The sequence below is a fragment of the Hypanus sabinus genome, chromosome 11, assembly GCF_030144855.1.
Source record: "Hypanus sabinus isolate sHypSab1 chromosome 11, sHypSab1.hap1, whole genome shotgun sequence".
NCBI classification, from domain to species: domain Eukaryota; kingdom Metazoa; phylum Chordata; class Chondrichthyes; order Myliobatiformes; family Dasyatidae; genus Hypanus; species Hypanus sabinus.
Genome location: NC_082716.1, coordinates 88176310 through 88204231, shown reverse-complemented (window position 1 = coordinate 88204231; position 27922 = coordinate 88176310). Strand labels below are relative to the sequence as shown.

Below are 27922 nucleotides of genomic sequence, written 5' to 3'. Positions count from 1 at the left end.
AGGAACCCCAGTCACAAATTAGGCATTGACCATTTAGGATTAAAATGGGGAGAAATGTCTTTTAATGAGAGCATGGTGAATCTTTGGAATTCTCCACACTGCAGAGCAGTTGAGACATCAATTGCATTTAAAATGTAATTAATCAATGGAGTTTTAGATATTAGAAAAATCAGGAATATGGTAAGAAAATGGTGTTGAAATCGAAGCATTGAGATTCAATGCTTCAGAGTGTTGTAAAGGATGAAGATGTACAGATGCATCAGCATGAGGGAAGAAAGTAGGTAGAAATCAGTAGGCTTCTTGCCCACATTTAATATGATGCTGAGACCTCACAAGGTTTGTCAGGTTCACTCCACCTGCCTGTATCCCTGTCTGTAGAACAGGAGGTATCCAGGGATTGGCAGAGTCTGCCGTATTCTGTTAAAGATAGGATTCTAAGTATAACTATGTCTAGTGGTTGTTTAACTCATTCATGGAATGTTGACGGTCAAATGTTTGAGGACAATTTTACATATTTGAGTGGGCTGGCTTTGACCTTGTCATACTAAGGTCAATCCCGGAAAGCCATTACTGGTTTTATTCTTTTTTCATTTTATCATAATAGAGCTGACTGATTCGCTAGACTAGTTCAGTGGGAAGCTGAAATTGACTACATGGCTATGTGTCTAGAGTTACTTATGTACAGCTCAGAATAGGTAAATGCAACAGATTTCCTTAGAGATGTTTTTAACTATAATAATCTAGTAGTTTCACAATTGTTTTTATGTTTCATTTTTAAATTCCAGGTTATTTTTAACTAAATTTAAGTTCCACAGCTGCTGTTGTGGGATTTGAGCTCATGTCTCTGGATTGTTAATGCAGGCCCTCCAGTCCAGAAACTTAACCATCATGCCAACGCTGTTCCTTTCTTTCACTTTTGTGGTCCATTTATGACTAAGGAAGATGATACAGCAATCCATATATATTCCATATAATCACAGTTGTCGAGAGTATCTTAAAGGGCCACATATAAAATACTTGAGGTTCTCTGAGATTTGTTTCTTTAACAAACATAAATTATGCAAGTGGTAAGAGCTCTCAAATGTGAATGAGTTTTTTTATTGCATCCTTTACTGCTGTCACATTATTGGTCATTTTTTAGCAGGTAGCTAAACAACATGATTAGTTGTTCCCATCTTCACATATGATTTCTTCATTTTTATTAGATATTTGGTCAACTTTTTTGCAATGCAAGCAAATTTAAAAATTTCATTCAAAATTTACAAACCTCAACTAAATTGTATGTGTCTGTGGTGACTTTTCTCTTGCTAGCAGAGATGTAGGTACTTTTTTATTACATTTTAAAGATTACCTTCAAGTAAGAATAAAGTGCTATGTTGTCGAAGAGCAATTTAAAATCAAAATTGGACTTGGACTAGATGCATTAGTGAACAGTCTTCTCTTCAAGGAGTGATTATGTTCTTTAATGTTGGCAGCAGGCATATTAAAACTATGATTCATTTACTGTGAAATGTTTGTATTTGGAAGTAGTTTGGAAGCATCCTCAGTTTGTTATTTCTTTCATTTGATAAATCTATCTCATTATATGGTACTTTTACTGTTAAATGGAAGTATGAAAAAGCATGGGGACAACTGACAAGCCTTTACATTCTTAGTCAGTCTATCTTGGGTGACTTTTGTTTATGACATCTCTCTAAGTACTGCGAAGTGTGGATTTTAAAAAAGTTTCTTTGAGGAAAAAATACTTTGCTAGCTACTAACTAATTTAAACAACTTCTCAACATTGTTGCTGTCTGGTTATTAGTCAGAACAGCGTCATGTTACAAATAATGTTTTCACAGTGATGCAGTTACTTGCACTGAAGTGAGTTAGACCTCAATTATGTTCCTTATCAGGTCTTTACACTACTCAAACTATAGACATTAAACAAAACAACTTTAAAAGAGAAGCAAATCATAAGCACGAGAAAGTCTGTAGATATTGGAAATCCAGTGCAATGTACACAAAATGGCAGAGGTCAGCAGGTCAGGTAGCATCTATGGAAATGAATAAACAGTCAATGCTGCAGACCGAGACCCTTCTTCAGAACTGTAAAGGGGAAAATGCCAAAATTAAAAAAAAGTGAGTGGGGATGGGGAAAGAGGCTAGCTGGAAGGTGATAGGTGAAACCAGATGTATGGGAAAGATGAAGGGCTGGAGAGGAAGGAATCTGATAGGAGAGGAGTGTGGACCAAAGGACAAAGGGAAGGAGGAGGGGACTCAGGGGGAAGTGATAGTCAGGAGAGAAGAGGTAAAAGTCCTGATTGGAGGAAAAGAAGTGGGGAGAGGGTGGGATTTTTTTTTACCAGAAGGAGAAATCAATATACCATCAGGTTGGAGGCTACCCAGGTGGAATATAAGGTGTTGCTCCTCTACTTTGAGGAAGACCTCATCTTGGCACAAAAGGAGGCTATGGACCGTCATATTGGAACGGTAATGAGAATTTAAATGTTTGGCCACCAGAAAGTTCTGCATTTGGCAGATTGAGCAAGGATGCTTGATGAAGCGGTCCCCCAATTTCCGATGGATCTCACCAATGTAGAGGAGGTCGTGAAGAAAAGAGGTAAATGTTCTGTGAGAGATTAGGTGAAATATGAAAGATTTTTCTGGTTTCATGTTACCATCAACTTGACAAATCAAGTATGAGCTGGAAGTCAAATCAAGTATGAGCTGGAAGTCATTGTCCTTGCTCAGTAAGGAAATGTTATGTAACACAATCCCAGAAAAATAACTATACCATTGATGGTGCCATCTCAATAAAAGTGTTAAATAAAAGATGGGCTGCAAATATTTTAAATACTTGTACAGTGGTGATATGCACAGATGAAAAGCTTTGTCATTCTGCAATGACCAATCAATGTAATGCAATGAAATGGCATTTCAGAACTTTTGCATAAATATTTTTAGTTATGGATTTCAACATTTCTGTTAACAGTACGTGCCTGTGTGGAAGTTTAATAGTTATGCAGTGAGGAAGATGGTAGTTATCATATCAGCTAGTACATAATGAATTGGTATAATTCCATAGTAAAACTTATTCTAACATGATTTCAAGAACATTACTCATTTTTTCTTGCTTGAATCCACAGATTTTGACTTATAGGGGCTAGATACAATTGAGCTATCTTACTCTGGTTATGGATGAATGGGTTTTCTGAATTGGTAAAATCTGCTGGATTGAAGCCTGGTACTTGATGTATATTATTTGGATATGGCCTGTTTGACTTGTTTTGTTGGTCAGAAGTGATTTGTAAGGCTGGACCAAGTAGGTTACAGTGGAATGAAATCAACGACTCAGGTGTGGTGGTCGGGCAGGCCTTTGAGGTTATCTTTTCACTGAGTGTTGACTGCCTCCTTGTCTTTGTTCACCTTCATATTGGGCCCTCAAGGTAATTTGGGTCATGGTGGCAAAGTGCCAAAAAACCACCACCAAACATAGCTCTTGGTGAGTTGCTGAGCCTCTGTCCCTCAATCGTTAGATTGAAGATTTTCTCCAGTACTTCATCTTTCAGGTGCTTATATTAACATTCCTTTTCTCTTGCTGAATGGTGGAGCTAACTGGTGGATCCAGATGCACTTTGTTTGTGGTTTACTAGTTTCTTCATCTTATGGTCACGCTCATTGGACCATTCCTAGTACTTCCTCATAGAAAAGCCAAGAGACTCCTTACATCATGGGTTTCCAACCTTTTTTTATGCTATGGACCCTTGCCATTAACCAAGGGTTCTGTGGACCCCAGGTTGGGAACTGCTGATTTACAGTTACCAATTATAGTGACTTTTTGGGCAGCTCATAAACTATTTCTTTTGTGGCTTCAACTCAAATTGTTAACTGTTTTTGTTTCCACAAATGCCACATAACTTGCTGAGTTTTCCAGCATCTGTTGCTCTTAGCATCTACAGATATATCTTTGATTTTGATAAGTTGCCTTTGAAACACCGCCTCAGATGAGCTACCTTTTGAAGAGTGCTTGAGAGCTTCAACATTGGTCTTCTTGGGCAACACTTCTGTTGATGTTCATGGTTGAGGACCTGGTTGATAGAGATGATAGAGCAGATTCAATTATGGATGGTCTAACTGTTCCTGTCATGGTGTGTGTGATTTCTAGCAGTCCCTCATGTATTGTAATCACTGCCTCTGTTATGCTTCTGGTTGTTGCTATGTGGCTTTGCTTTTGTCCCTTCAATGGAATAAAATGTTCTTTATGACTGGACTGTTCTTCAAACAATTTCTTGTCCTTAAAAGAAAGGAGACAATCTCCCAAAAAAAAAGCAATAAAGAAGTTAAAGTTGACCAGGAGGATCAGTATGTCTTTCTTTTAGATGCTGACAATGTTTCTCTTCAAGTTTGAGGTGAAATTCTACTTGCCAAGATCAGAGAGCAACCCAACCCAACCATCGTCATCGGAATTACACATTTCCCAAATCATTTCCTACAAATTATATGCTTTGAAACATTTTATTTTAGTCATCAGGCTTGATGTATAGGATATTATAAAGTTAGGTCAAGCAGTATCAATGGAAAGAGAGACGATAGAGCTTCATGCTGGTGATCTGTCATTGAGTGATTTGAGGAAGTTCTCTCTTAATTTACATTTCAAGCCACAATGCTATTTTGTTTTTGACTGACCCAATCATTGTTATGAGTGAGAACAGCATTATCACTGAATGCAGTTTTTGTTTGTAAAGGTATGTACCACATTTAAGGTGGAACCTACATTCTGATGCTGCTATAGTGGTCTTACTCAGTTTTTTATTATATTCATTCAAGGGATGTGGGCTGAGCCAGCATTTAATGGAGATACAAGAGAGTGCATATTGCAAGGATGGGAGCTGCCATCAGTGTACTGGAGGAACTCACCAGGTCAAGAAGGAGCCGAGTCTGAATTTAGCCTTGTAGGTGGTGGATATGTTAGCTCTGGGAAGTGAGGAGATAAAGATACTTGCCAAAAAGTTTATATCTGAATGTACTTGACACTTGTCATTTCATAGGGAATCAAACTAGGGGTAATTTATACTGTTACAGGAGAGTGCCATTCAATTGCTCTCAACTATTCCACCATTTCACTAAATTATGCCTGAACTACAGTTTAATCACATATACCAACAATGGTTTCATTTTTCATTTGAATCTTGAAATACACTATCAAACCAGCTGAACATTTCATTAGGATAGAGTTTACGATTTCCACTTTGTGTAAAGAAGTGCTTCATGACCTCTGTATTGAACACCCCTTATCCCATTTCAAGTATATGTCCCTTGTTCTGCACAGCTCAGTTATAAAATCAAACACAGCAATTGTTATAGTAGGCTGCATGGCCCAGAGAATCTTGCTGACTCTTTGTGCAGCAATTGAGTTAAGTCCTGTTTCTCTGATGCTTATCTGTAAATACCTAATTCTTTTTCAGAAGGTAGTAATTGAACCTCCATCCGCAACACTTTCAGATTGCGCTTTTCTGCTTATTCAGCAAGTGTGCATGCACAAATTGAATAAGTCTGGAAAATGGATGTTGTTCAACCCCATGCATCATGATTGTTTAATATCTTCAAGTATCCTTAATTGTGATGTTTTCCTCCATGTAAGATTTGAATCTTCTGTTAATCACGCTAAATCTTTATCCTTTGGTCCTTGATCTTTTGCTGAATGCTTAGTCCAGAGAAACTAAGAATGATATAATTTGAACACCTACAACACATTATCCTCTGCTCCAGGGACAACAATCCATGTTCTCATATCTATCATAAATGAAATCCCTTATCCCAGGAAATATACTTGTAAATCCCCCATATGGCCTCTTTATCCTCAAGAGTGGTAAATAGATTTGGATGGAATGACTTTTAAGGGTGATTTATTTCTTTTCTCCTCATTATATCTGCCAGATATTTAAATCATCTAAAACATAATTATGTTAATCCTTATTTATTGTTGCTTATTCAGTAGGATGTATACCTGTCCTATATAAATTCCATTCACAGTTAACACTTTTAGTCCATGTATTATTGAGAATTTTGTGATTACACATTTTCCAAGATTATGATCCCTTTTCTCAATGAGTGGTATGCAAATAGCCTCTGACAATCAAGTTCAGCTCCTGGCCTTCACATGTGGGCTCTGTGGAGCCATTTCTACTGACAGGCAAGAGGTCAAAGGCAGGTTACCGGCACCTTAAATCCAGTTGCTTTGGGCAGTTGGGGCTCCTCAGCCATGGTAGGAGAAGAAAGAGTCTGATCTCAAACATCTGCTATGGTGGCTACATCCACTCATGATGAAGGAGTAAACCCTGAGGGAAAATATCTGGAGCTGGAGTCCCTAAGACAGTCCTGTGTTGAGTTCAACAATGACTGGCAACTCCTGTGATGACGCTGGTTCCAGAATGTGTCGGTCTCTGCAGCTCCTTTGGATTCATCAACTGCGTGAAGAGGGGAGCCTACTGCATGGGCTTGCTTTCCATATCGTACTGCTCTGGCTTGCGTGTCATGTCAACAGCTGCGACACAATATCCACGATCGATCCTGACCAGCAAGAGCCTCAATAATGTGCAATCTATTTTCCACAGGGAATGATGTGATAATGCACAGTTCTAATTTATTTAGCCTTCAGTATGTGTTTCTCTCCAAATAGAATTTTCAAAATTAAACTTGTAATAATGATTAATAACGGTTGAAACTGCTAAGTAAATATAGGTTTTGTTTTGCATATTCAAACAATCAAAGTAATATTGAATTTCTATAATGAAATGGCAGATTCTTAACAGTGTGGAGGAACAGAGGGATCTTGGGGTTCATGTCTACAGATCCCTCAAAATTGCAGTGCAAGTGATTGGGAGGTTAAGAAGGTGTATGGCGTGTTGGCCTTCGTTAGCCAGGGGATTGAGTTCAACAGCCACGAGATAACACTGCAGCTGTATAAAACTCTGGTTAGACCCCATTCCAAGTATTGTATTCAGTTCTGGTCTGATTAATGGGGATTGCACTTCAAATGTGCTCAGATACCTGTCCAGGTTTCCCCTGCTATCTGAAGGTAGAACGTTCCTATGAAATGGTTCGTACGCCGGAATGTCGTAAAGTGAAGAAGCAATTACCATTTATTTATATGGGAAAAATTTGTGAGCATTCCCAGACCCAAAAAATAACCTACAAAATCATGCCAAATCACACATAAAACCTAAAATAACAGTAACATATGGCAGGAATGATATGATAAATACACAGCCTATATAAGGCAGAAATACTTTACTGCAATCATTGCAGCACTGTCTAGTGTAGCGTATAATCTCACTACGTAGCGGAAGCAGTCTCTCCAGTAACCTTTAAGCTATGAAGCTGCCAAATCATACCAAGTAGCACATAAAAATACACAGCCTATATAAAGTAGAAGTAATGTATGTAGTGTAGTTTCATCTACTGGGAATCGGGAAGACAGCGAGCACACTGATGATGGTGTGTTAGGCTGAGGCGTTGGAGGTTGGGGTGCTTGGCAATTTTTTCCAATAAATTGCAGTTTCATCACAATTAAACAGTTGCTTACATGAATAACCACCTTCTGTAATTATTTTCTTCAGTTCTACTGGGAACTTTTTGGCAGCTTCAGTATCAGCCGAAGCACTCTCTCCAGTAAACTTTAAGCTATGAAGCTGCTCTCGCCTCAGAAACTGATCAAACCACCCATGACTACCTTTAAATTCCACTTTCATCACCATCGTCCAGTGCTTTCTGTTTTAGCTTATTCTGCTTCCCACCCTCCCCCCACCTTCTTTATAGTGCCCCTGCCCCCTCCCTCTTCAGTCCTGACAAAGGGTCTGGGCCCGAAACGTTGACTGCTCATTTCCACGGATGCTGCCTGACCTGCTGAGTTCCTCCAGCTTGTATGTGTCACTCAAAAACTTCTATAGATGTACCATGGAGAGCATTCTGACAGTTCCATCACTGTCTGAAATGGGGGGGGGGGGGGGTGGCTACTGCACAGGACCAAAAGAAGCTGCAGAGGGTTGTAAATCTAGTCAGCTTCATCTTGGGTACTAGCCTACAAAGTACCCAGGATATCTTCAAGGAGTGGTGTCTTAGAAAGGTAGCATACATTATTAAGGACCTCCAGCACCCAGGGCATGCCCTTTTTCAGTGTTACCATCAGGTAGGAGGTACAGAAGCTTGAAGGCACACACTCAGCGATTCAGCAACAGCTTCTTCTCCTCTGCCATCTGATTGCTAAATGAACATTGAACCCTCGGAGACTACCTCAATTTTTTTTCAATATATAGTATTTCTGTTTTTTGCATGATTTTTAATCTATTCAATATACATATACTGTATAAAGTATACTGAGTCAGAGTTATTATTATTATTTTTCTTCTATATTATGTATTGCATTGAACTGCTGCTGCTAAGTTAATAAATTTCACATCACATGCTGGTGATAATAAACCTGATTCTGAGTCTCGTGAGTTTGCCATGCACTGGGATGAAGTCTCTTTGAAAAGTGATCTTTGAATTTTTGGCCTCTGATCATTCATTTCTTCATAAATATAATTTTTAAAAATCACTGATTAGCTGGGTTGCAGTATGTACCCAATATCCCTATGTAAACATCTCGAAGTGACACGACACACAGGAATGGATGGGCAGAAGCAGTGGCTCAGTTGCTGAAGACAGCCCCTCAACGAAGCCCACTGAAGCTGTTGATCTGATGGCTCCTGAACTGGAGCACTCATTAGCGCAACTCATCAACTGCTGGCAAGGCTATAGTTGCATATCCAAAAAAATTGTATTTCCTTGTGTTCTCCCTGTGTTCAATTTTGCCATTTTAAGATTGGATATTAGTTTTACATCCTGGTTCCTAAGGCTGGCGAAGTTGGTTTGGGGTGGGGGGAGATGGGGGATGGGTGGAGCAGTGGGGATGAGCTCCCTCTATCTATTAAATGCTCCTAATGGCGTACATCTCAAATAACATTTGACAACAGGGTTCAGCTCTTGGCTTTCTTTTGTGGCTAAGCCTGGTGGAACTGTTTCTACTCACTGAAGAAGAGGCAAGGCAGGCAACTGGCACCTTAAACCTGTCACTTTGGGCCGATGGGGCTCATCAACTGTGGTGTAGGAGGAAGGAAACTCTAATCTCAAACCTTCACTGCCTTGCAGCTATACCTACTTATGGGGAGGGCTTCAGGAGTAAAGCCCAAGGAAAAATTTGGAGCAGGAGTCCCTAAGGCAGTGACTGACTGGCAACTTCTGTGATGTCGCTTGTGCCAAACTGTATCGGCCTCTGCCATTCTTTTGGATTCATCAGCTGCTTGGAGAGTAGGAGCCTAATGCATGGGCAATAGCTTTCTTTCCATATTTTACTGGCCTGGCTTGCATATTGATTAGTGTATTGATTTTGAAGCAGTCAGCTAGGACATAACATCCATGGTCAACCCTGATTAATGGAGGACCATTGTATATCCTTGTAGAGTTCCATGACGTCCTTGCTCTATCCATGTCATTGTTAAATCTGGTGAGGCGTTGGATCCTTGGGATAGACTTAGATTATTTGGATTACCACTTTCCAAATGTCATACACTGTATATATCTGTACTTTAAGTTTTTGTACAGTTCTTTGAAGTTACATGTGCTGAGGATAAAGGGGAATTGATGGATGCAGTGAACCTAGATTTCCAGAAGACATTTTATAAATATTTTTTCTCTCTGATAATCAGAGAATTTTCAGAAAGTCAAAGGTCATGTTGTGGGAGGTAAAATATCTATCTGGATAATGAGTTAATATAAAATAATATGTTAACCTTATGGCAACAGAAAGTTGGTATTTATGGATCTTATTCAGTTGGTGAGCTGCAATGTGACAAATTGATGCAAGTCATCAACTTTCAGCAGTTTATAATAAAGACTTGGATTAAGCCACTGAAGATATGGTTTCTAAATTTGCTGATGGCACAGAAATAGGAAAGTAATTGCAAAGAGGACATGAGGAATCTTGAAACGAGTTTAGCTAGATTAAGTGGATGGGCAAAGTTTTGACAAATGGAGGATAATGTGGATAAATATAAGATTATTCATTTTGGCAGTAAGAGGAAAAGCACAAGAAATTTTGCAGATGCTGGAAATTCAAAGCAATACATACAAAATGTTGGAGGAACTCACCAGGGCAGGCAGCATCTGCGGCAATGAAAACATCATCAACTTTTCAGGTAAGACCTGAAGAAGTTGTCGGCCCGAAACATCAACTGTTGGTTCCCTTCCATGGATGTTGCCTGAGCTACTGAGTTCCTCCAGCATTTGTGAAAATAAAAGTGAGCATGTTATCTGAATAGTCATAGATTGTAGAGCTCTGAAATACAGGCGTATCTGAATACCCTGGTGTATGATTGTCAAACATAAAGTAATTAGGAATGCTAACAAAATGTTATTGCTTATTGCAGGGGGAATTCATTGCAAATTTTGTGTGTTTATGATGCAGTTATGGACAATGGTGCAATTCATTCTGGAGTATTGTCAATAGGGTTTCCCTCTTAACCAAAGAATGTCAATGAATTGGAAGCAGAACAAGAAAGTTTACCGGGCCTCCAGTGGGTGGATTACCTGACGAGATGAATGGGGTAGACTTGTTTTGCTGAATGTTAGTAAAATGAAAGAAAAGAATTGAAGCACAAAAATCCATGGTGCATATGGAGATGATACTTGGTCTTGTGGGAAATTCTTGACCTATTGTGCTTAAAATTAAGGGATCATGTATTTAAGATGCACAAGGTAAAATCGTTTTTCTCTTTGAGGATCCTGAATCTTTGAATAATTCTTCCTCAAAGGGTTGGTGGAAACAGAGACTTTGAATATTTTTAAGACAGAATTAGATTGATTCATGCTAAACAACAGAGTGAATGGTTATTAAGGGTAGGGGCATATGGAGTTGCAATTGCAGCCAAATCAACTGTGTTCTATTGAACGATGGAGCAGTTTGGATGAGCTGAGTGACCATCTTCTGCTTGTATGTGCTGAAGAATTTCCTATTTATTTGTGTTGATTATTGCATTTTCATTTTTGATGGCATTTTCCTGTTTGTAGCTTTTTGAAGTATCTTTTGTATGTTTATCTTGGCATCATCTATTGACAACCTTGTACTATAAGTTCAAATAGATGATTCGGTATGATGTATAAATTTCTGCCATTTTCAATGGAGTGACCCCATAAGTTTATTGTGGAAGTTGAATCCTGACAAAATCACTCATACAGTATACGGCATAATTACAAACTCTTTATTCAAAGCCTCCGAGACACTTCAGTTAGTCACTCAATCAGGAACAGTCTGTGACTGTTTCTGCTCAGTCCACCAACTAACTGGCAGTTTCTCTTGCAGGATAGATATAGATGTTCAGATACCCCCACACTAGATAGGCTGGAACCAGACTTGTCTATGTGCATGACAGTACCTTGAAATACTGTCTAACTCCTAGAAGAAATATGGTTAAGCATGACTTAGCACATCTGTTGATCATCAGCAGTTTCTTACAGAAAAGCAGGCTGCTATTGTTTAACTGACTGTGTTAACCTTTTACCTACTTTATCATTATGAACCCCTTCCAGTATCCTTAAGCAGCTGTTTTTTCCTCAGTATATATGCTTATAGGCTTATCTTGTCCAACATCTTGTTGTCTGCCTGCAGTGCATACCCATGCAACTGTAGGAGATACAGCAGACTAAGATGCTGGAGAAACACAGCAGGTCAAGCAGAATCTATGGAGGGTGATAGGAAATGAACAGTTATTGTTTCAGGCCAAGACCCTTCATCAGGAATAGAATAGAAGAGAGCAGAAAGAATAAAAGGTTGGGAGGTTGGGGTGGGGGTGGGGGGGAAGTGGAAATGATGTCAGAAACTGGGAGATGATAGGTGGAAGAAGCAAAGGGCTGAACAAAATGGAATCTGATAGGAGAGGACTGTAGACCATGGAATAAAGGGAAGGAGATCGGGAAACAGCAAGATGAATGTGTGGGTGATGGGCAGGTTGGAAAGGTGGGGGAGGGGAAAGAGAAGGGATAAAAGAACCAGTGGGATAAGAGAAACCAGGGGGAAGGCGGAGATGGAGAGGAATGATTATTGTATGTTAGAGAAATTGGTGGTGATGCTGATAGGTGGAGACTATGAGGGTGAATATGAGATGATGTTCTTCTCTCTACATTTAGCTTTAACTTAACAGTAGAGGAGGTTGTAGGCAGACATGTCTTGTGCAGGAATAGGAAGTGGAATTAAAATGACGGGCCAGAGGGAGATTATGGGTGTTAAGGATAAGTGGAGCAAAGGTGTTCAAAGAAAGGTGAGCACAGTCTACTTTGATGTGGATGGAGGCTGTACTGGAAGGAATAAATCAGGGGCCACCAACCTTGTTTGCACCACGAACCAGTTTAATGTTGACAATATTCTTGCAGACCAGCCGACGTGGGGGGGGGGGGGGGGGGGCGGGGTGGGTGGGTGGTGTTGTTAATCACGACCGGACTATAGGTGATAAGTCAACTATAAGTCACTTATGTGGCTAATACACTCAATTTCGTTTCTAAAAGGGTTTATCTAACGAATTTAATATTAAATACATAGTGCATATTTTTCTAGCATGAATATAGTGATGTCAATTATAAGTCACTTATAAGTCAATAGCATCATAACATTTTAAGTAATGTTTGGATATTAAACACACAGCGCACATTTTCCTTATATGAACGTACAAATTCATTGCAACACACCAATATCACTGAATCAGTGGGAGCCCTGGGCTTGTTTCCCTGCAACAAGATGGTTCCATCAAGGGGTGATGGTAGACAGTGATATGAGAAGGGGGTTCCTTATGTTCAGTCTATTCCGCAATTTAGTTTTCATTGCATTCATTGCAGAAAACTCCGCTTTGCAGAGATATAATGTTGGAAATGGTAGCAATGTTTTCAGTGCTTTCGTGGCTATCTCAGGATTTTCAGACTTGACTTTGATCCAGAATCCAGCAGATATGTTATGTCAAACATACTCTTCAGCCCACCATTATTTACAAGCTTGAGGAGTGGATCTTCTTCCCACACTGACATGGATGATTCACCAGGGACATTCACAAGTAGCTTGGGTCATTTACGGTTGGGAAGTAGCACTGGAATTCTGTTGACCACAAAGTTAGGTGATCATGCACTAGCTGTGAGAAAGATGGTGCAGCCTCAGTCTCTCCCAAAATCCCAGCTAATGTTGGGAACGTGTCAAAAACAGGTGGAATACGTTTAAAAACAATGTGTAGACTGGCACACTCTTTGACTCAGGAAGTGAAACCAGACAGCTGTCCAGTCATAGTTGCGGCCCCGTCTGTGCATATTCCAACACAGAATGACTAGTCCAGTTTGCCTGACATGTAGTCATTCAAAGACTTGAATAGTTCTGCCCCAGTTGTGTTAGTTGGCAGTGGCAGTGCACACAACATATCCTCGTGCACATTGTCTTGAAATATATATCGCACATAAACCAGCAGCATTGCCTTGTTGTCAACGTCGGTAGATGTGTCAACCTGGATGGCATACCATGATGACTTGTTAAGCCATTTGATGTGCTTCGATGTCATCTGTAATGTTATCGATTCTCTTTGAAACTGTGGTAGCTAAAAGAGAAACCTGTGCCATCTTGTTAGCTGTAGCTTCTCCTGTAGCACATGTCCTTGGCAGCAGGTAGAATCAATTCTTTACCAACAGTGAAAGGCTTCTTAGCCTTAGCAATACAGGTAACCACCAAGTACGAAGCTCTCAGAGCAACAGCATTTGTGGAGGTGGTGGCTCTTAGCACTTGCTTCTGACCTGCTTACCCATGTTCTTTCTGCTAAAAAAACTCAACAGGTTTGTCTTTAAGTATAGGGTGCTTGGACTCAAGGTGCTGAAGCAGTTTTGAGAGTTTTGACAGTTTGTCTCCACCTATCACACAGGGGGCTTGGAGCGTGCGAGTCACTGGTCGCATTAAAGCCATATTTTATGTATGACTCGTTGTATTTTCTGTTGAAGGAAGCTTTCTTCTTTTCTGCAGTCTCGGCCTCAGCTGTCTGTGTGTCATCTTCATCGTTAGGCCTTTTATGTCCCTTACCACCTCTTCCAAAGAAACTCTCAAGCGACATTTGTTTTTTACTCATCGAGTAGTTGTAGGTTAATGACCAACTGATGAACTCGCATGGATAATGACCTCGCATGCGTTCAAGTTCAACAGTGGGCGTGACAGGGAATGAGGAAAGGTGCAGCTGACTCATATCGTTTCATACCGTCAAATCATATTGTTTCTTCACGGCTGGGTAGCGCATGCTTTGCGGCCTGGTACTGATCCGTGGCCCGATGGTTGGGGACCACTGCTCTAGTGGAATAAATTACACCAATGTGCAAGAGATGCAACACTAGTTCTTTTACCTCTTCCCTTCCCATTGTCCAGAGGTCCAAATAGTTTTCTGTGATAAAATAATGACCAATTTGTACCTCTTCCATTTTGGTAAACTGCATTCAGTGCAGTTGTCTCTGTGATAGAGAAACTGAACACTGTTAGAGTGACTACTTTGACAAATCATAAGTACAAGATTCTGCAGATGCTGGCGATCCAGAGCAGCACGCGCACTCACACACACACCTGTGAAGGAACTCAGCAGGTCAGGCAGCATCTATGGCAAGGAATGCACAGTCAATGTTTTGGGCCAAGATCTTCATCAGAACCGGAAATGAAAGGGGAATAAATCAGATTAAGCAGCTGGGTAGAGGACAAGGAGTACAAGCTGGAAGGTGATAGGTGGAAAAGGACTGAAAGAGAAGGAATCTGGTAAGAGGGGAGTGTGGACCATGGGGAAAAAGAGAAGGAGGAGGGGCAACAGAGAGAGGTGATAGACATGTGAAGAGAAAGAAGGGTAAGACAGGTGTCAGAACGGGGAATGGAAAGAGAGAGAGGAAAAGGGGAGAATTTACTGGCATTTAGAGATATTAGTGTTAGTGCCATCAGGTTGGAGGCTACCATATGGAATATGGTATCTCCAACCTGAGAGTAGCCTCATTGTGGTAGTAGAGGAGGTCATGGATTGACATGTTGGAATGGAAATAGCAAGTAAAAATAAAATAGGTGGCCATAGGGAAATCTTGCCCCTTGTGGCGAATGGAGCGAAGGTGCTCGATAAAGTGGATACCCAATCAGGTGTCACTGAAATATAGGGGGCCAGACCAGGAGCACTGGATACAGTAGACTTGCAGGGGGCCTGTTGCCTCACGTGGAAGGACTCTTTGGGACCCTGAATAATGGTGTAAGGGAGGAGGTGAAGGGGCAGGTGTAGCACTTGTCCAACTGCCAGAAGCAAGATAAGTGGAGAGGAATGAATGAAAAAGTGAGTCGCAGAGAGGGTGATCCCTGTGGAAAGCGGAGATGGGGAGAGAAGGAAACATATGTTTAGTGGTAGGATTCCATTGAAGGTAGTTCAGAAGGTGCAAGATAGACATGTTCCACAGAGGAGGAAGTTCTCAATTGGCAGGGGTAAACAGTGGCTGACAAAGGAAGTTAAGGACTACATAAAAGCCAAGGAAAGGGCATATAAGGTAGCAAAAATGAGTGGGAAGTTGGACTTGACTTTTAAATCCATGAAAAGGCTTCTGAAAAAGCTATAAGAAGGGAAAAGATGAAATATGAAGGCAGACTAGTCAATAATATAAAGCAGGATACCAAAAATGTTTTCAGTTATATAAAGAATAAAAGGGAGGTGAGAGTTGATATTGGACCACTGGTCAGGTTGTAATGGGGACAAAGAAATGGCAGATGAACTTATGGGTACTTTGCATCTGTCTTCACCGTGGAAGACACTAGCAGTGTGCCAGAGGTCTGTGAGTGTCAGGAAGCAGGAGTGAGTGCCTTTGATATTACAAAGGGAAGAAGTGCCAGGCAAACTGAAAGGTCTTAAAATGGATAAGTCACCTGGGCCAGGTGGGCTACATCCTAGAGTCCTGAGAGAGGTTGCTGAAGAGATAACGGATGCATTAACCTTAATTTTTCAAGAATCACTTGATCCTGGCATGGTGTCGGAGGACTGGTTGATTGCAAATGCACAAAAATGCTAGAGGAACTCAACAGACCTAGCAGCATTTATGTAAAAAAAGTAGTCTATGTTTTGGCCCGAAATGTCAACTGCACAGTCCTGCTGAAGGGTTTCGGCCGGAAAGCATTGACTGTACCTTTTTCTATAGATGCTGTCTGGCCTGCTGAGTTCCTCCAGCATTTTGTGTGTGTTGCTCGGATTTCCAGTATCTCCAGATTTTCTCTTGTTTGTGAGAGAGGGATGGTAGGTGGGTAGGAGAAGGGGAATGAAATGATATGAGCAGTTAGGAGATGATAGGTGGAAGAGGCAAAGGGCTGTTGTGGAATTATAGGCTAGTTAGTCTAACCTCAGTGGTTGAGAAAGTATTGGAGTCTATATTAAGGATGAGGTTTTGAGGTACTTGGAGACTAATGATAAAGTAAGTCAAAGTCAGCATGGTTTCTGTAAAGGGAAATCTTGCCTGAGAAATCTGTTAGAATTCTTCGAGGAAGTAATAAGCAGGGTGGACAAAGGAGAGGCAGTGGATATCATTTACTTGGATTTTCACAAGACGTCTGATAAGGTGCCACACATGAGGCTGCTTAACAAGATAAAATCCTATGGTGTTACAGGAAAGATACTGGCATAGATAGAGGAACAGCTGACAGGCAGGAGGCAGCGAGTGGGAATAAAAGGGGCCTTTTCTGGTTGGCTGTCATTGACTTTTGGTGTTCCTCAGGGATCTGTGGTGGAATTGCTGTTTTTCAGCTTGTTTCTCAATGATTTAGATAATGGAATTGATGGTTTTGTGGCAAAGTTTATGGATGATATAGACAGGTGGAGGGGTGGGTAGTGCTGAGGAAGCAATGTGATTGCTACAGGATCTAGACAAATTGGAAGAATGAGCTTAAAAGTTGGGAGATGGAATACAGTGTGCGGAAATGTATGATAATGAATTTTGATAAAAGGAACAACAGTGTGGACTATTATCTAATTGGGACAAGGATCAAACATCAGAGGAGGAGAGGGGTTTAGGAATTCTCGTGCAAGACTCCCAGAAGGTTAATTTACTGGTTGAGTCTGAGGTAAAAAAGGCAAATGCAATGTTGGCATTTATTTCCAGTGGAATAGAATATAAAAACAAGGAGGTATTGCTGAACCTTTGTAAGACACTAGTCACGCCACACTGAAGAGCATTATCAACAGTTTTCAGCCATCAGAAGGGATGGAGAGAGTCCAGAGGAGGTGCACGAGGATGATTCCAGAAATGAAGGGGTTAGCATATGAGGAGTGTTTGGCAGCTTTGGGCCTGTATTCACCGGAATTTAAGAGAATGGGTGGGGATTTCATTGAAACCTACTGTATGTTGAAAGGACTAGATAGGGTGGATGTGGAGAGGATGTTTCATATGGTGGGGGTATCCAGAACTAGAGGCCACAGCCTCAAGATTGAGAGGTGACCCTTTAGAACAGAGATAGAGGAATTTCTTTAGCCAGAGAGTAGTAAATCTGTGGAATGCTCTGCAACAGACTGCGGTGGAGGCCAAGTCCTGCAGAAGTTGATCATTTCCTGATTGGTCAGGGCATCAAAGGATGCGGTGAGAAGGCAGATGTATGGAGTTGAGTGGGGTACAGGATCAGCCATGATGGAATGGTGGAGCAGACTCAATGGGCTGAATGGCCCTAATACTGCTCCTATGACTTATGGTCTTGTGGACTTAAGAAGGCAGAAGATACAGAGAATGATATCTTTGAAGTGGATGCCTCTGGGGTGGTAGGTAAGGACAAGGGAAATCCTACTTTGTTTTGGCATCTGGAAGATGATGTGAGGGTGGATGTCTGGGAAGTAGCGGAGATGCAGGTGAGGGCAGCATCAATGATAGAGGAAGGGAATCCTGTTCTTTGACGAAGAATGTCTCCAATATTGAAAAAAGGAAATTTGAGGAAAAAGATTTGTTAATTTTGAAGAGAGGGGGATAAAAAAAGTATTTTCTCTATTTTGGATTATTTTATATAGTTGTGTACTTCCAATAATTTATTGTACTTAATTGTTGTTGAGAAATTGATTGCATCCTTTTCCCATGCCACCGCCACCAAAGAAATCACCTTTATCAGAGGAATTAAGTTGTTACTTCTGTTGAAATTGTCATTATGAACTGGGGTTGGTAGATTACAAGTAAAGCAATGTAAAAATCAAAACTTCAGATTTAGCCAAGCTTAAATCTATGAAGTAGAGGACTTCACTAAAGTCCTAAGCATAATTATATTACCCATATTTACTATTAGAAAATGAGAAGAAGCATGGTGCATACACGTGTATCTACAAATGGGAAGACCATATTTGGTAGTCAATACCACTCGCCAATTACGTACTGCAGTTTCTGGGTTGTATTTGATCAGAATATTTATTGTTGCTATCAGGCTGAAGACAGTTTGACTTGTATTTGCAGGGCAAGGATGTTGCAGACTGCAGTTTGTGCATTCCTGTCACACACAAAGTTGGGCGTCTTGCGATTCTGTGATGTAGTGCTTTTAAAAAGAGGAGGAGGTGGTCGCTTTGCTCAGTTCAATGCCAGTAACTGTACTGCAGTATTTCTGATTGCAGAGAAGGGAATGTGTTCACCTAAGCTGAGAAGATATAGAATCTTGTAAAACAAGACTTATGTGATGTGTAAACTGATTTAATAGCTGTGCATTACATGGAACAAGGCATTAGTTAGTGTGCTCATTTCTGCAGCCGAGTTGTTCCTTTTTAGAATGAATAAGGACTTCTACTGCTGCAAGTGTCCAACATAGTGACGAATTGGATGCAGCAGTTGGCAATTCCTGATGGATCGAGTGGGCCTGAAAAGAAGGTTGTTGTACTTCTGTTCAAAATCGTGTGCATCTGAGATTTCAGGTAAAGTGGATTAGGTTATTGTGCTGGTGTTACAGCCTGCTAGTTGGCCTTTTTAGACATCTGATACACAATGAATGTACAAAACTAATAAATCCTAAGCTCAATATTTTGATAGGATAGCACCCATGCAAGCTAAAGTATCACAGGTGTAGCTTGCAAAAGAAAATGTATAGGCTGATAAGCACTACAGAAGAATGGCAATGCTGGAACTGGTTTGTTTCACCCAGTTTAGAGAACCAATTAACTCATGAAGTATCAATTAGTTTTCTTTTTGTATGAGCTATTGTTATAATGTGGCAAATTTGGAGTCTGAATACCAATTTTTGTGATTAGATCTTCAATATTTTCTTTAATCTTTGTTCTGTTTGTGACTGGTTATTCATTTATTATATTTTCGGTCAATATCTTTGGTAAAATTGACTAATCTGGGTTCCTTTAATAGATCTCATTTGAATTGATAAATACAATAATAAAGCATGCACATTCTAGGTTACACTGGACTTATTACATCTATGTTTTCTTTGACTACTGCTCCATCTTTCTGTATCTTCCTTTTCAATGGATTTCTGAGGTCTATTGGAACATCTGTTCAACACTGAAAGCAAGTAACTTAATAGTAAGGTACACATCAGGTCATAAAGGTCTCATTGGTCAAGTGCTTATTGTTTTCTGTCAGATTTAAATAATAGAAAACATAGGTGTATCAATTAATTGTGAGCTTTGATGTTTTGTGTTAGAATTTCACTCAGACTGTTATTTTTGCTCTTAACACAAGTTTATTTTCTGAAGATGTGACCAGTGATGCAAAGCATAATTTGAGCATTTTTTTAAAAAAGCATTATTTATTATGCAAAAGTTGGCAAAAGTCCTGCATGTTTCTCAGAACAGTACACACAAATGCTGGAGGAACTCAGCAGTTCAGGCAACATCTATAGTAATGAATAAACAGTCGAGTTTTGGGCTGAGTTCCTACTTCATGACTGGAAGGACACCAGAATAAATAGGTGTGGGGAGGGGAAGGAGGACAAGCTAGAAGGTGATAGGTGCAGCTAGGTGGGTGGGACAGATAAATGTTTCTCAGAATCTAGCATTATACAAAAATTGTAGTTTTTGCTATAGCCAATGGTGATTTTAATGTATGGGGAAAACAAAACCTTTGGAGTCTGTGCTACTGTGAGAATTGAGTGAATTGAATAGATGCTTTGAAATTTCATGCTGCTTTCTATGGTCAAGAGGCACTTAACCTTGCTGCTATAAATTTGTTCTTAAAAACTTTTATTGTGTTGGAAAAGTATATTGCAAACTGCTTGACGCCAGTGGCCATAGTGTTGCAGGTACAGTATGTCATTGTACTACCAGTTTAAGGGGATGATATGGCATAGTATGACTGAAAAGCATATTAGCTTTGGTGCATCTTTCCAATGTTGATTTAACTGCACATTGTATCACATTGTATCTTCACAGAGTTTTAAGCGGTGAATGTGGAAACATGTTCAGTCACAATAATCTTTTATTTTAATAGTCAATGAAGGAGTAGCAGACTCAGCTCTCCCAGTCTAGATTGAGCAGGGTTTGAACTTTGTTGATGTTGTTATAAAATTGTGTTGGTACTTTCGGTGAAAGGAATGGTTCATGAGTGTGGCTCACATGATGTTTGCAAAAGTAATTAATAATGAACATTAAAGGAGGATTTTGCCAGCATTTCACATAATCCATGGGTAAACAATAAAAACTGCCAAGTCTAGCAACTTGTTCTAAACGCCTTCCTCAAGCAGCTTGATTTTATAACTCCTTTCTACAAGTGTGAATTATTGACTATGATTCTGATATCCTAATCATCATATAGTTTGGTATTAACTAATAGATAAAAAAGGTTTGGGACAACGGACCTAAGATCTACATTTCTAAGAAGTGGAATTAATCTTGGTGGATAATAAGACATAGCAAGGGCAAAAAACAGTTGTGGAAATGGTTTATTGGTCCCCAAACAGTAATGGTTTTGTTTTCCCATTATGTACAGTGTATCAGGAAATTAGAGGAGCAGGTAACAAGGGTAATGCAATAACCATATGGGACTTTGGTCTACACGTAGACTGGGAAAACCAAGCTAACAGTGATGCTGTGAAAGATTAATTCTTATAAGTGTATAAGAGATAATTTTAATTATCAGTATGTTAAGTAATGCAGGTGCTATCTGTTTTAGATCTAATATTCTGTTGTGAGAATGGATAGGTTGAAAATCTGCTTGTTAAGAGCCTTTTGGAGAACTACATAATATAAAATTTAGGAATGATGTTCAAAAGAAATTTCAATTTGAAATGGGTCTTTCAAATCAGACTGAAGCAAAATTTGGGGAAATGAGTTGGTTATGGTAGATTGAGAAGCTACGTCAAAAGGTCTGATGGTAACCAAGTAATGGCAGACTTCTAAAGAAATGAGATTACATGATTGATTGCTCTTTTGTTTCAAGCAAAAAACTACATTTGGAAAATAAGTACGGCTGTTGTTATTAAAGAATGGCAGATAGTATAAAGATTTGGTCTTAGCTGCTTATATCTGACAGAGACCACCTGTTTTCTGACCAGATCCTCAATATCATTCCTCAACCAGGCTTTTCCCTTGTCCTTCACTCTTGCACTGTCTCTCTTTAAAAATCATGCACTTGTCAGAGATTCCTTTTCTCACTGACAACTTTTTCCAGTCAATCTTTGTAAGGCCTGTCAAAATACTGCCATCAGATTAGCCTTCTCCCAATTTTAGACTTCAATTTGTGATCAGTCCTGTGTCTCTCCCTCTCTATTTTGAAACATAAATCATGGTCACTAGTCCCCAAATGCTTCCCCACAGGCATGTCTGTCATTTGCTCAGCTGATTTTGTGCTGAGAGGTTGATTGCTTGCCCCTCTCTAGTTGGACCATCTACATAATGATTGAGGAAAACTTAACTGTGCATACTTAAACAATTTCTTTTAGCATTATGGCAGTTCCAGTCAATATCAGAGAAGTTAAAATCACCACCAAGAACTTAAAATCACCAAGTCATTATTTGAAAGCTGTCTGTAATCTCCTTGTATAGTTGTTCCTCTAATTCCTGGGGACTGTTGGAAGGTCTATTATGCAAACACAACAAAGTGCTCATTCCGTTCTCATTTATGTTTTTAATATTATTTAGAGATACAACACTTATAGCTTTATGAGCCACACTGCCCAGAAACCCACCTATTTAACGTTAGCCTCACCACAGGACAATTTCCAAGACCAATTAACCTACTAACTAGTACATCTTTGTACTGTGGGAGGAAACCAGAGCACCTAGAGGAAATTCACATGGTCATTGGTAAAACGTACAAACTCCTTGCAATGGTACTGGAATTGAACTCCAAGCTCCAGAACATCCAAGCTGTAATAGCATCATGCTAACCGCTATGCTACCGTGGAGCCTTCTGCATTCCACCTGTGTAGTCCAACTAAAGCTTCTGTCATTCTTAGCATCGCAAATGACCCTGAGTAAGTTCAGCTGCTTGTTGCAGTGAGGCAGGAGCCACTGCTGGGCACTCTAACAGAGACAATGGAGGTTTCTGTGATTTCTCCCATTCATCTGTAGAACACCAGGACTACAGAGGAAAGTAAAAGATCTCACCTTATCTTTCCTTTCCACGTGCATCCTCCTTGACAAAGCCTCTTAAGGCAAAACTCCAGCATTTGCGTCTCACGTACAACACTTCAACCTTACTGTAGCCACTCTCACAATGAAACATTGAAGTTAGTGATATAATAGGTGGACTTCATATGGATTTACAATTGTGATTTACAGACTTATTGGATATTTATTGAGGTTGAAACAAGCAGACCACTTGCTGATTTTGGACTTTCAGAAGGCCTTCTGTAAGATGTCTTATGACGTTTCTGAACAGAATCAAAGCATATGATTTTGGGGATTTATTAACACAAACTGAGGTTTGACTAATTGCAACAAAACAGCTTGGAAATGAATGGCTCCTGTTCAGTGTGGAAACTTCACAGAAGTTTTCATTTGTTGAGAAGTTTAAAGGGATCTTCATATCCTTGTAATAGATTTCTGGAAATTAAAATGGAGGTTAAAGCTGTTAAGAAGGCAGTATGTGCAAAAGTATGATCCCAGTAACAGAAGTGTGTTGCATCCATTATAATAAAGCTCTAGAATGTTATATATCGAATTTTCCAACTTGACAAAGGATACCCTATGATTTTGGGAGGTCCGCAATGTTCATCAATTGATTTTATGGATAGCAGGTTTGTTGTTGGAAAAGAGGAAAGGGCATGATACAGTGGCACTGCTATGTGTGGTGACACTTGCAGGCTGCCCCCATCTCAACCCAAGGCAGTTGTGGATGCTCACTTGATGAGTCAATTCACAAGAAATTTTTTTTGATATTAAAAGAGATGAACACATGTAGGGTTGGAATAAGGGAGTGGTACTGTTGCTGAAAGTCAGCCACAATCTTACTAAATGATCATGTACACACAACTGGTGGATTGCCCTACTCTTGCTTCAATCTATTAATGTTCTTTTACTTTGAACTTTAACAATAGAACTTGACTTCCTCTCAATTCTCATGAGAGTTGTCCATGCATTGTTGAAGGTTGACATTCTGAAGCTCAAACAGAAATACTTTCAACTGGTGAACAACAGAAGGGAAGTAGTTTCCCTAAGTGAGATGCTGGAGATGTAGATTTTGTTTTGACACCTTTTGAAGTTTATAGAGAAATACATTAAATCTATTTTGTGTCTTTTTATTTGCAGACGTGAAAGGTCCTCCAACACACAGACTGTCTTGTGGCCAGTCCCCATATGCAGAAACAGCCTGGGATCAGAAATATTGTATGCTAACTGACAGCCAGATGATCCTTCTGAACAGGGAAGAAGAGGTAAAAAATCATAATGCCTGCATTACTAATCAGCAAAAATGACCAACAATTATGTACAATTCTTCCCCAGGTTATGATAGCATTCTGTTCCAATTCTGTGAATTGTTTGTCACCCAGAAGATGGCTGCAGCCCTGCACAACCTGCAATTCCATCTTGCTGGTCTCCCTAGTGCTCATTTGTATGTACAGGGAGTACCTCAGTCAGGCTTTCATAAGCTGCTGAGGTTTGCATGAATAGACTTTACAGCTTTTGACGCATCCCAATAGAGGCAGAGTATCTCAGAACATGGTCAAATAATTTTTAAATGGATTAAAAGAAATACTTCGCATCATTTGATCTCCTTGATCACTTTGCTTTTCTAAAACCTTTTTAAAAAAACAGAAGGCTGAAATGAAAGAGATGAGGGAGATTTTATGTGATTTTGGGGATTATCATGCTTTTTGGCCCAAGGAAATCTTATCTGACACTGAAATCACTAGAAAAATAGCAACAACACACACAAAATGCTGGTGGAACACAGCAGGCCAGGCAGCATCGATAGGGAGAAGCGCTGTTGACGTTTTGGGCCGTGACCCTTCATCAGGACTTGATGCTGCCTAGCCTACTGTGTTCCACCTGCATTTTGTGTGTGTTGTTGTTTGAATTTCCAGCATCTGCAGATTTCCTCATGTTTGCTCAGAAAAATAGCAGTTTTGTTCATTGTCAAGTAAATACCACTTTTGTAATTATGTTGGAACAACTTGTCTTGAGGATGTGATTAGTTCTCTAGTGCAAGTCTTCATCACCATACCCGAGATATTGTCTGGTAGATACTCGAGTTGGAATTATACTGGAAAAACTAATTGGAGGTGTAACTAGTACTTTACCACAAATCTTGAGTACTATACTTGGGATGTTGTTTTGTTCCTTTACTTTGTTGCATCAGTACTTTTTGCCATTTCTTGATATCATGTACAGTGAATGGACACAGCTGAAGGTTGACTTCTGTGATTTTGTGGATCTCTAGAGGAAGCTAAGGTGGATCATCCTCTCTGTCCCTCTGGCTAAATATGATTGTGATTCCTTAAATCTGCAAGAGTGCACGTGTGGGGGTTCTGCCATCATTAAGGTCCTTAGATTGTCCTTTTATTAACTGTTGAATTGTCCATCATGATTTATACTAAGATGTGATTGCAGTTTGGAGTTTTGATCTAATTCATTGGACATAAGTCCCTGTCCATTTCATGCTGTTTTTGTTGTTCACCACTTGTGTCATCCTGTGGTGCTTCAGGTGACCACTGTGTTTAATTTGTCTGATTCAATTCCTTTACTGCACTCCTCACTGTTGATCACCTCCCCATAATCGATCATCTTATTTTGAATGTAATGGTAGAATGAAGCACTGTGGTTTCGTGATATGTAGTTACACCTTGTGGTTGTATACTGATCTGTCTATTTATCATGAACTGCAGGTCTAGTCTAAGTAAAGAAAATTTATTTAGTTATATGGCATCCTCAGGCAAAATCAGAGATGGAGGAATCTGCACTCCTTGTGGTGCTCAGACATAGCAGTTCTGAATAACTTTTGCTTACTCAGTTTGGAATATACTAACAGTGAAATGTCACCCATACTACTTGACAAGAGCATTCACTTTAGCTATCCTGATGGTAGTCTTCATCCCACCTCAAATGGACATGGAGCCTGTATTCAGTGATCTATACTCTGTGGTCAGCAGCTTTGAAAAAGGGATACCCAGAGGCCCTTTTCATCATTGCCAGTGACTTTAACCAGGACAACTTCAAGAGCATGTCTCCTCAACGATCAGAAGATCAAACACCCTTGACCATTGGTATATCCCATCAAAGGTGCCTACTAAGCCATCCTTCATCCACATTTTGGTAAAACAGGCCACTGGGCTGTGCTCCTACTTCCTGCATGCAAATAGAATCTAGTACAGAAAGTCATACAATGCTGGTCTGGGGAAACAGATGAGATTCTATGCAACTGTTTGAGTCATAGACTGGTCCATGTTCAAAGACTCAGCTACCAGCCAAGATGAGTATGACAACACCATCAGGGACTTTATCAGCAACTGTGTTGAGGATTTGTACCAAAGAGGACAATCTGGGTGTTCCCAAACCAGAAACCATGGATGAACTGGGAGATCAACTCTTATCAAGTTTAGGTCTGCAGCATTCAAATCAGGTGATTCTGAGCTTTATAAGAAATCAAGATATATCCTCTCTAAAGCTATCAGAGATGTTCAGAGACAGTACCAGTCTAAAATTGAGTCCCAGTCCAGCCGTCAATTGTGACAGGACTTGCATACTACAATGGGCTACCAAACAAAGATGCATTGCATCGCTGACAGCAGCACATTCCTTCCTAATGAGCTTCACAATTCTCTGTATGTTTTGAGCAGAAGGGAAATGAGTATGAAACGAGACTATCTCCAGTGCACCTGAATCTACAGTCACTGTCATGGATGTAAAATCAGTCTCTGTAGAGTGATCCTATGGAAAGCATCAGGCCGAATGGTGTCCCTGCTGTGTCTCTTTACCCTGTACTGATCAGCTGGCAGAGGTATTTTGGGCATTTTTAACCTCTCCCTACAACAAGTTGAGGTTCCTCCTGCTTTTAAGAAGAGCACTATCATCCCCGCACCCAAGAAAACCAAGGTAATGTGTTCATTTAATGACTACCACCCAGTGACTCTGGCATCCACCATCATGAAGTACTTTGAGAAGCTGGTCATGGTATGTTTCAACTTAACTTTGCAGACAACCTTGACCCAATGCAATTTGCCTGCCACAGAAGAAACGGGTCTACACCAGACGGGAACTCCCTGACTATAATCATCTCTGGAGCATTTGGATAATAAGCTGCCTACATCAGATTAGTGTTTATTGATTACAGTTCCACCTTCATTACTATTAATCAAAGCAAATTCATCACTGAGCTCTAGATCTTGGGAGTTAATTTCATCCTCTGCAACTAGATCCTTGATTTTGTGATCAACAGACTGTAAATCAGAAAGGATAGGAAGGAACACCTCTATCACGATTATTCTAAACAGTGGTGCTCCACAAAGTTGTGTCATTAGTCTCTTCTCTACAGTCTACAGTCTCATGACTGTGGTGAGATTATATTCTTAACTCCTACAAGTTTGCAGATGGTACCACTGTCGTGGGCTGTATCTCAAGTAACATTGATTTGGAGTACTGGAAGTGATAGTGAGCCAGGTGACATGGTGACATAACAATAACCTTTCCCTCAATGTCAAGAAAACAAGAGAGCTTATCATTGACTTCAGAAAGGGAGCAGTGCACATGCTCTTGTCTACATCAATGGTGTTGAAGTCCAAGTTCTTGGGTGTGTAGATCACCAATAGATGGACTTGGTCCAACCACCTTGATGCCACAGCCGAGAAAGCACATGAACACCTCTACTTCCCCAGGAGGCTATTCAGCATTTTATTGTTGACCCTTACCAATTTTTATTGATGAATTGTAGAAAGCATTCTATGAGGATGCTTGGTGGCTTGGTATAGCAACTGCAAGAAACTGCAGAGAGCTGTGGACTGATTTTGATTCTGACACATTCTATACTTCCTGCTGCCTTAGTAAAGCAGCCAGCATAATTAAAGACCTTGCCGTCCCTGGACATTCACTCTTTCCCCCCCCCCACCCCACTCACTTTGGGCAGAAGATACAAAAGCCTGAAAGCATGTACCAGCAGGCTCAAGGACAGTTTCTATCCTGCTGTTATCAGATTCTTGAACGGACCTTGTTAGATAAAAGGAATTCACAATTTACCGCGATATGATCTTGCACTTTATTGTTTCCCTTCATTGCACTTTCTCTTTAGCTTTTACGCTTTTTTGTTTTACCTTGTTCTAGCTCATTGCACTGTGTAATGATTTAAATCTGTATGAACAGTTACAAGACCAGCTTTTGCCTGTGTCTTGGTGCATCTCACAATAGTAAACCAATGCAATGTTAAACCAATACCACTGCATTTAACATAATTATTGTGCCATGCAACACAATGCGTGGAGAATATTTTTGGA

At 40.1% G+C, this 27922-nt stretch overlaps 1 protein-coding gene across 3 annotated transcripts in view; it reads left to right on the top strand.

Moving 5' to 3' along the window:
• Positions 1-27922, top strand: part of rasal2 (RAS protein activator like 2) — a 448324-nt gene that overhangs the window by 114972 nt on the left and 305430 nt on the right. For all 3 annotated transcript variants that reach the window (XM_059984861.1, XM_059984864.1, XM_059984862.1), the window contains exon 2: positions 23748-23872. In XM_059984861.1, coding sequence (XP_059840844.1) covers positions 23748-23872 — 125 coding nt within the window. The remainder of the gene's footprint in view (positions 1-23747; positions 23873-27922) is intronic.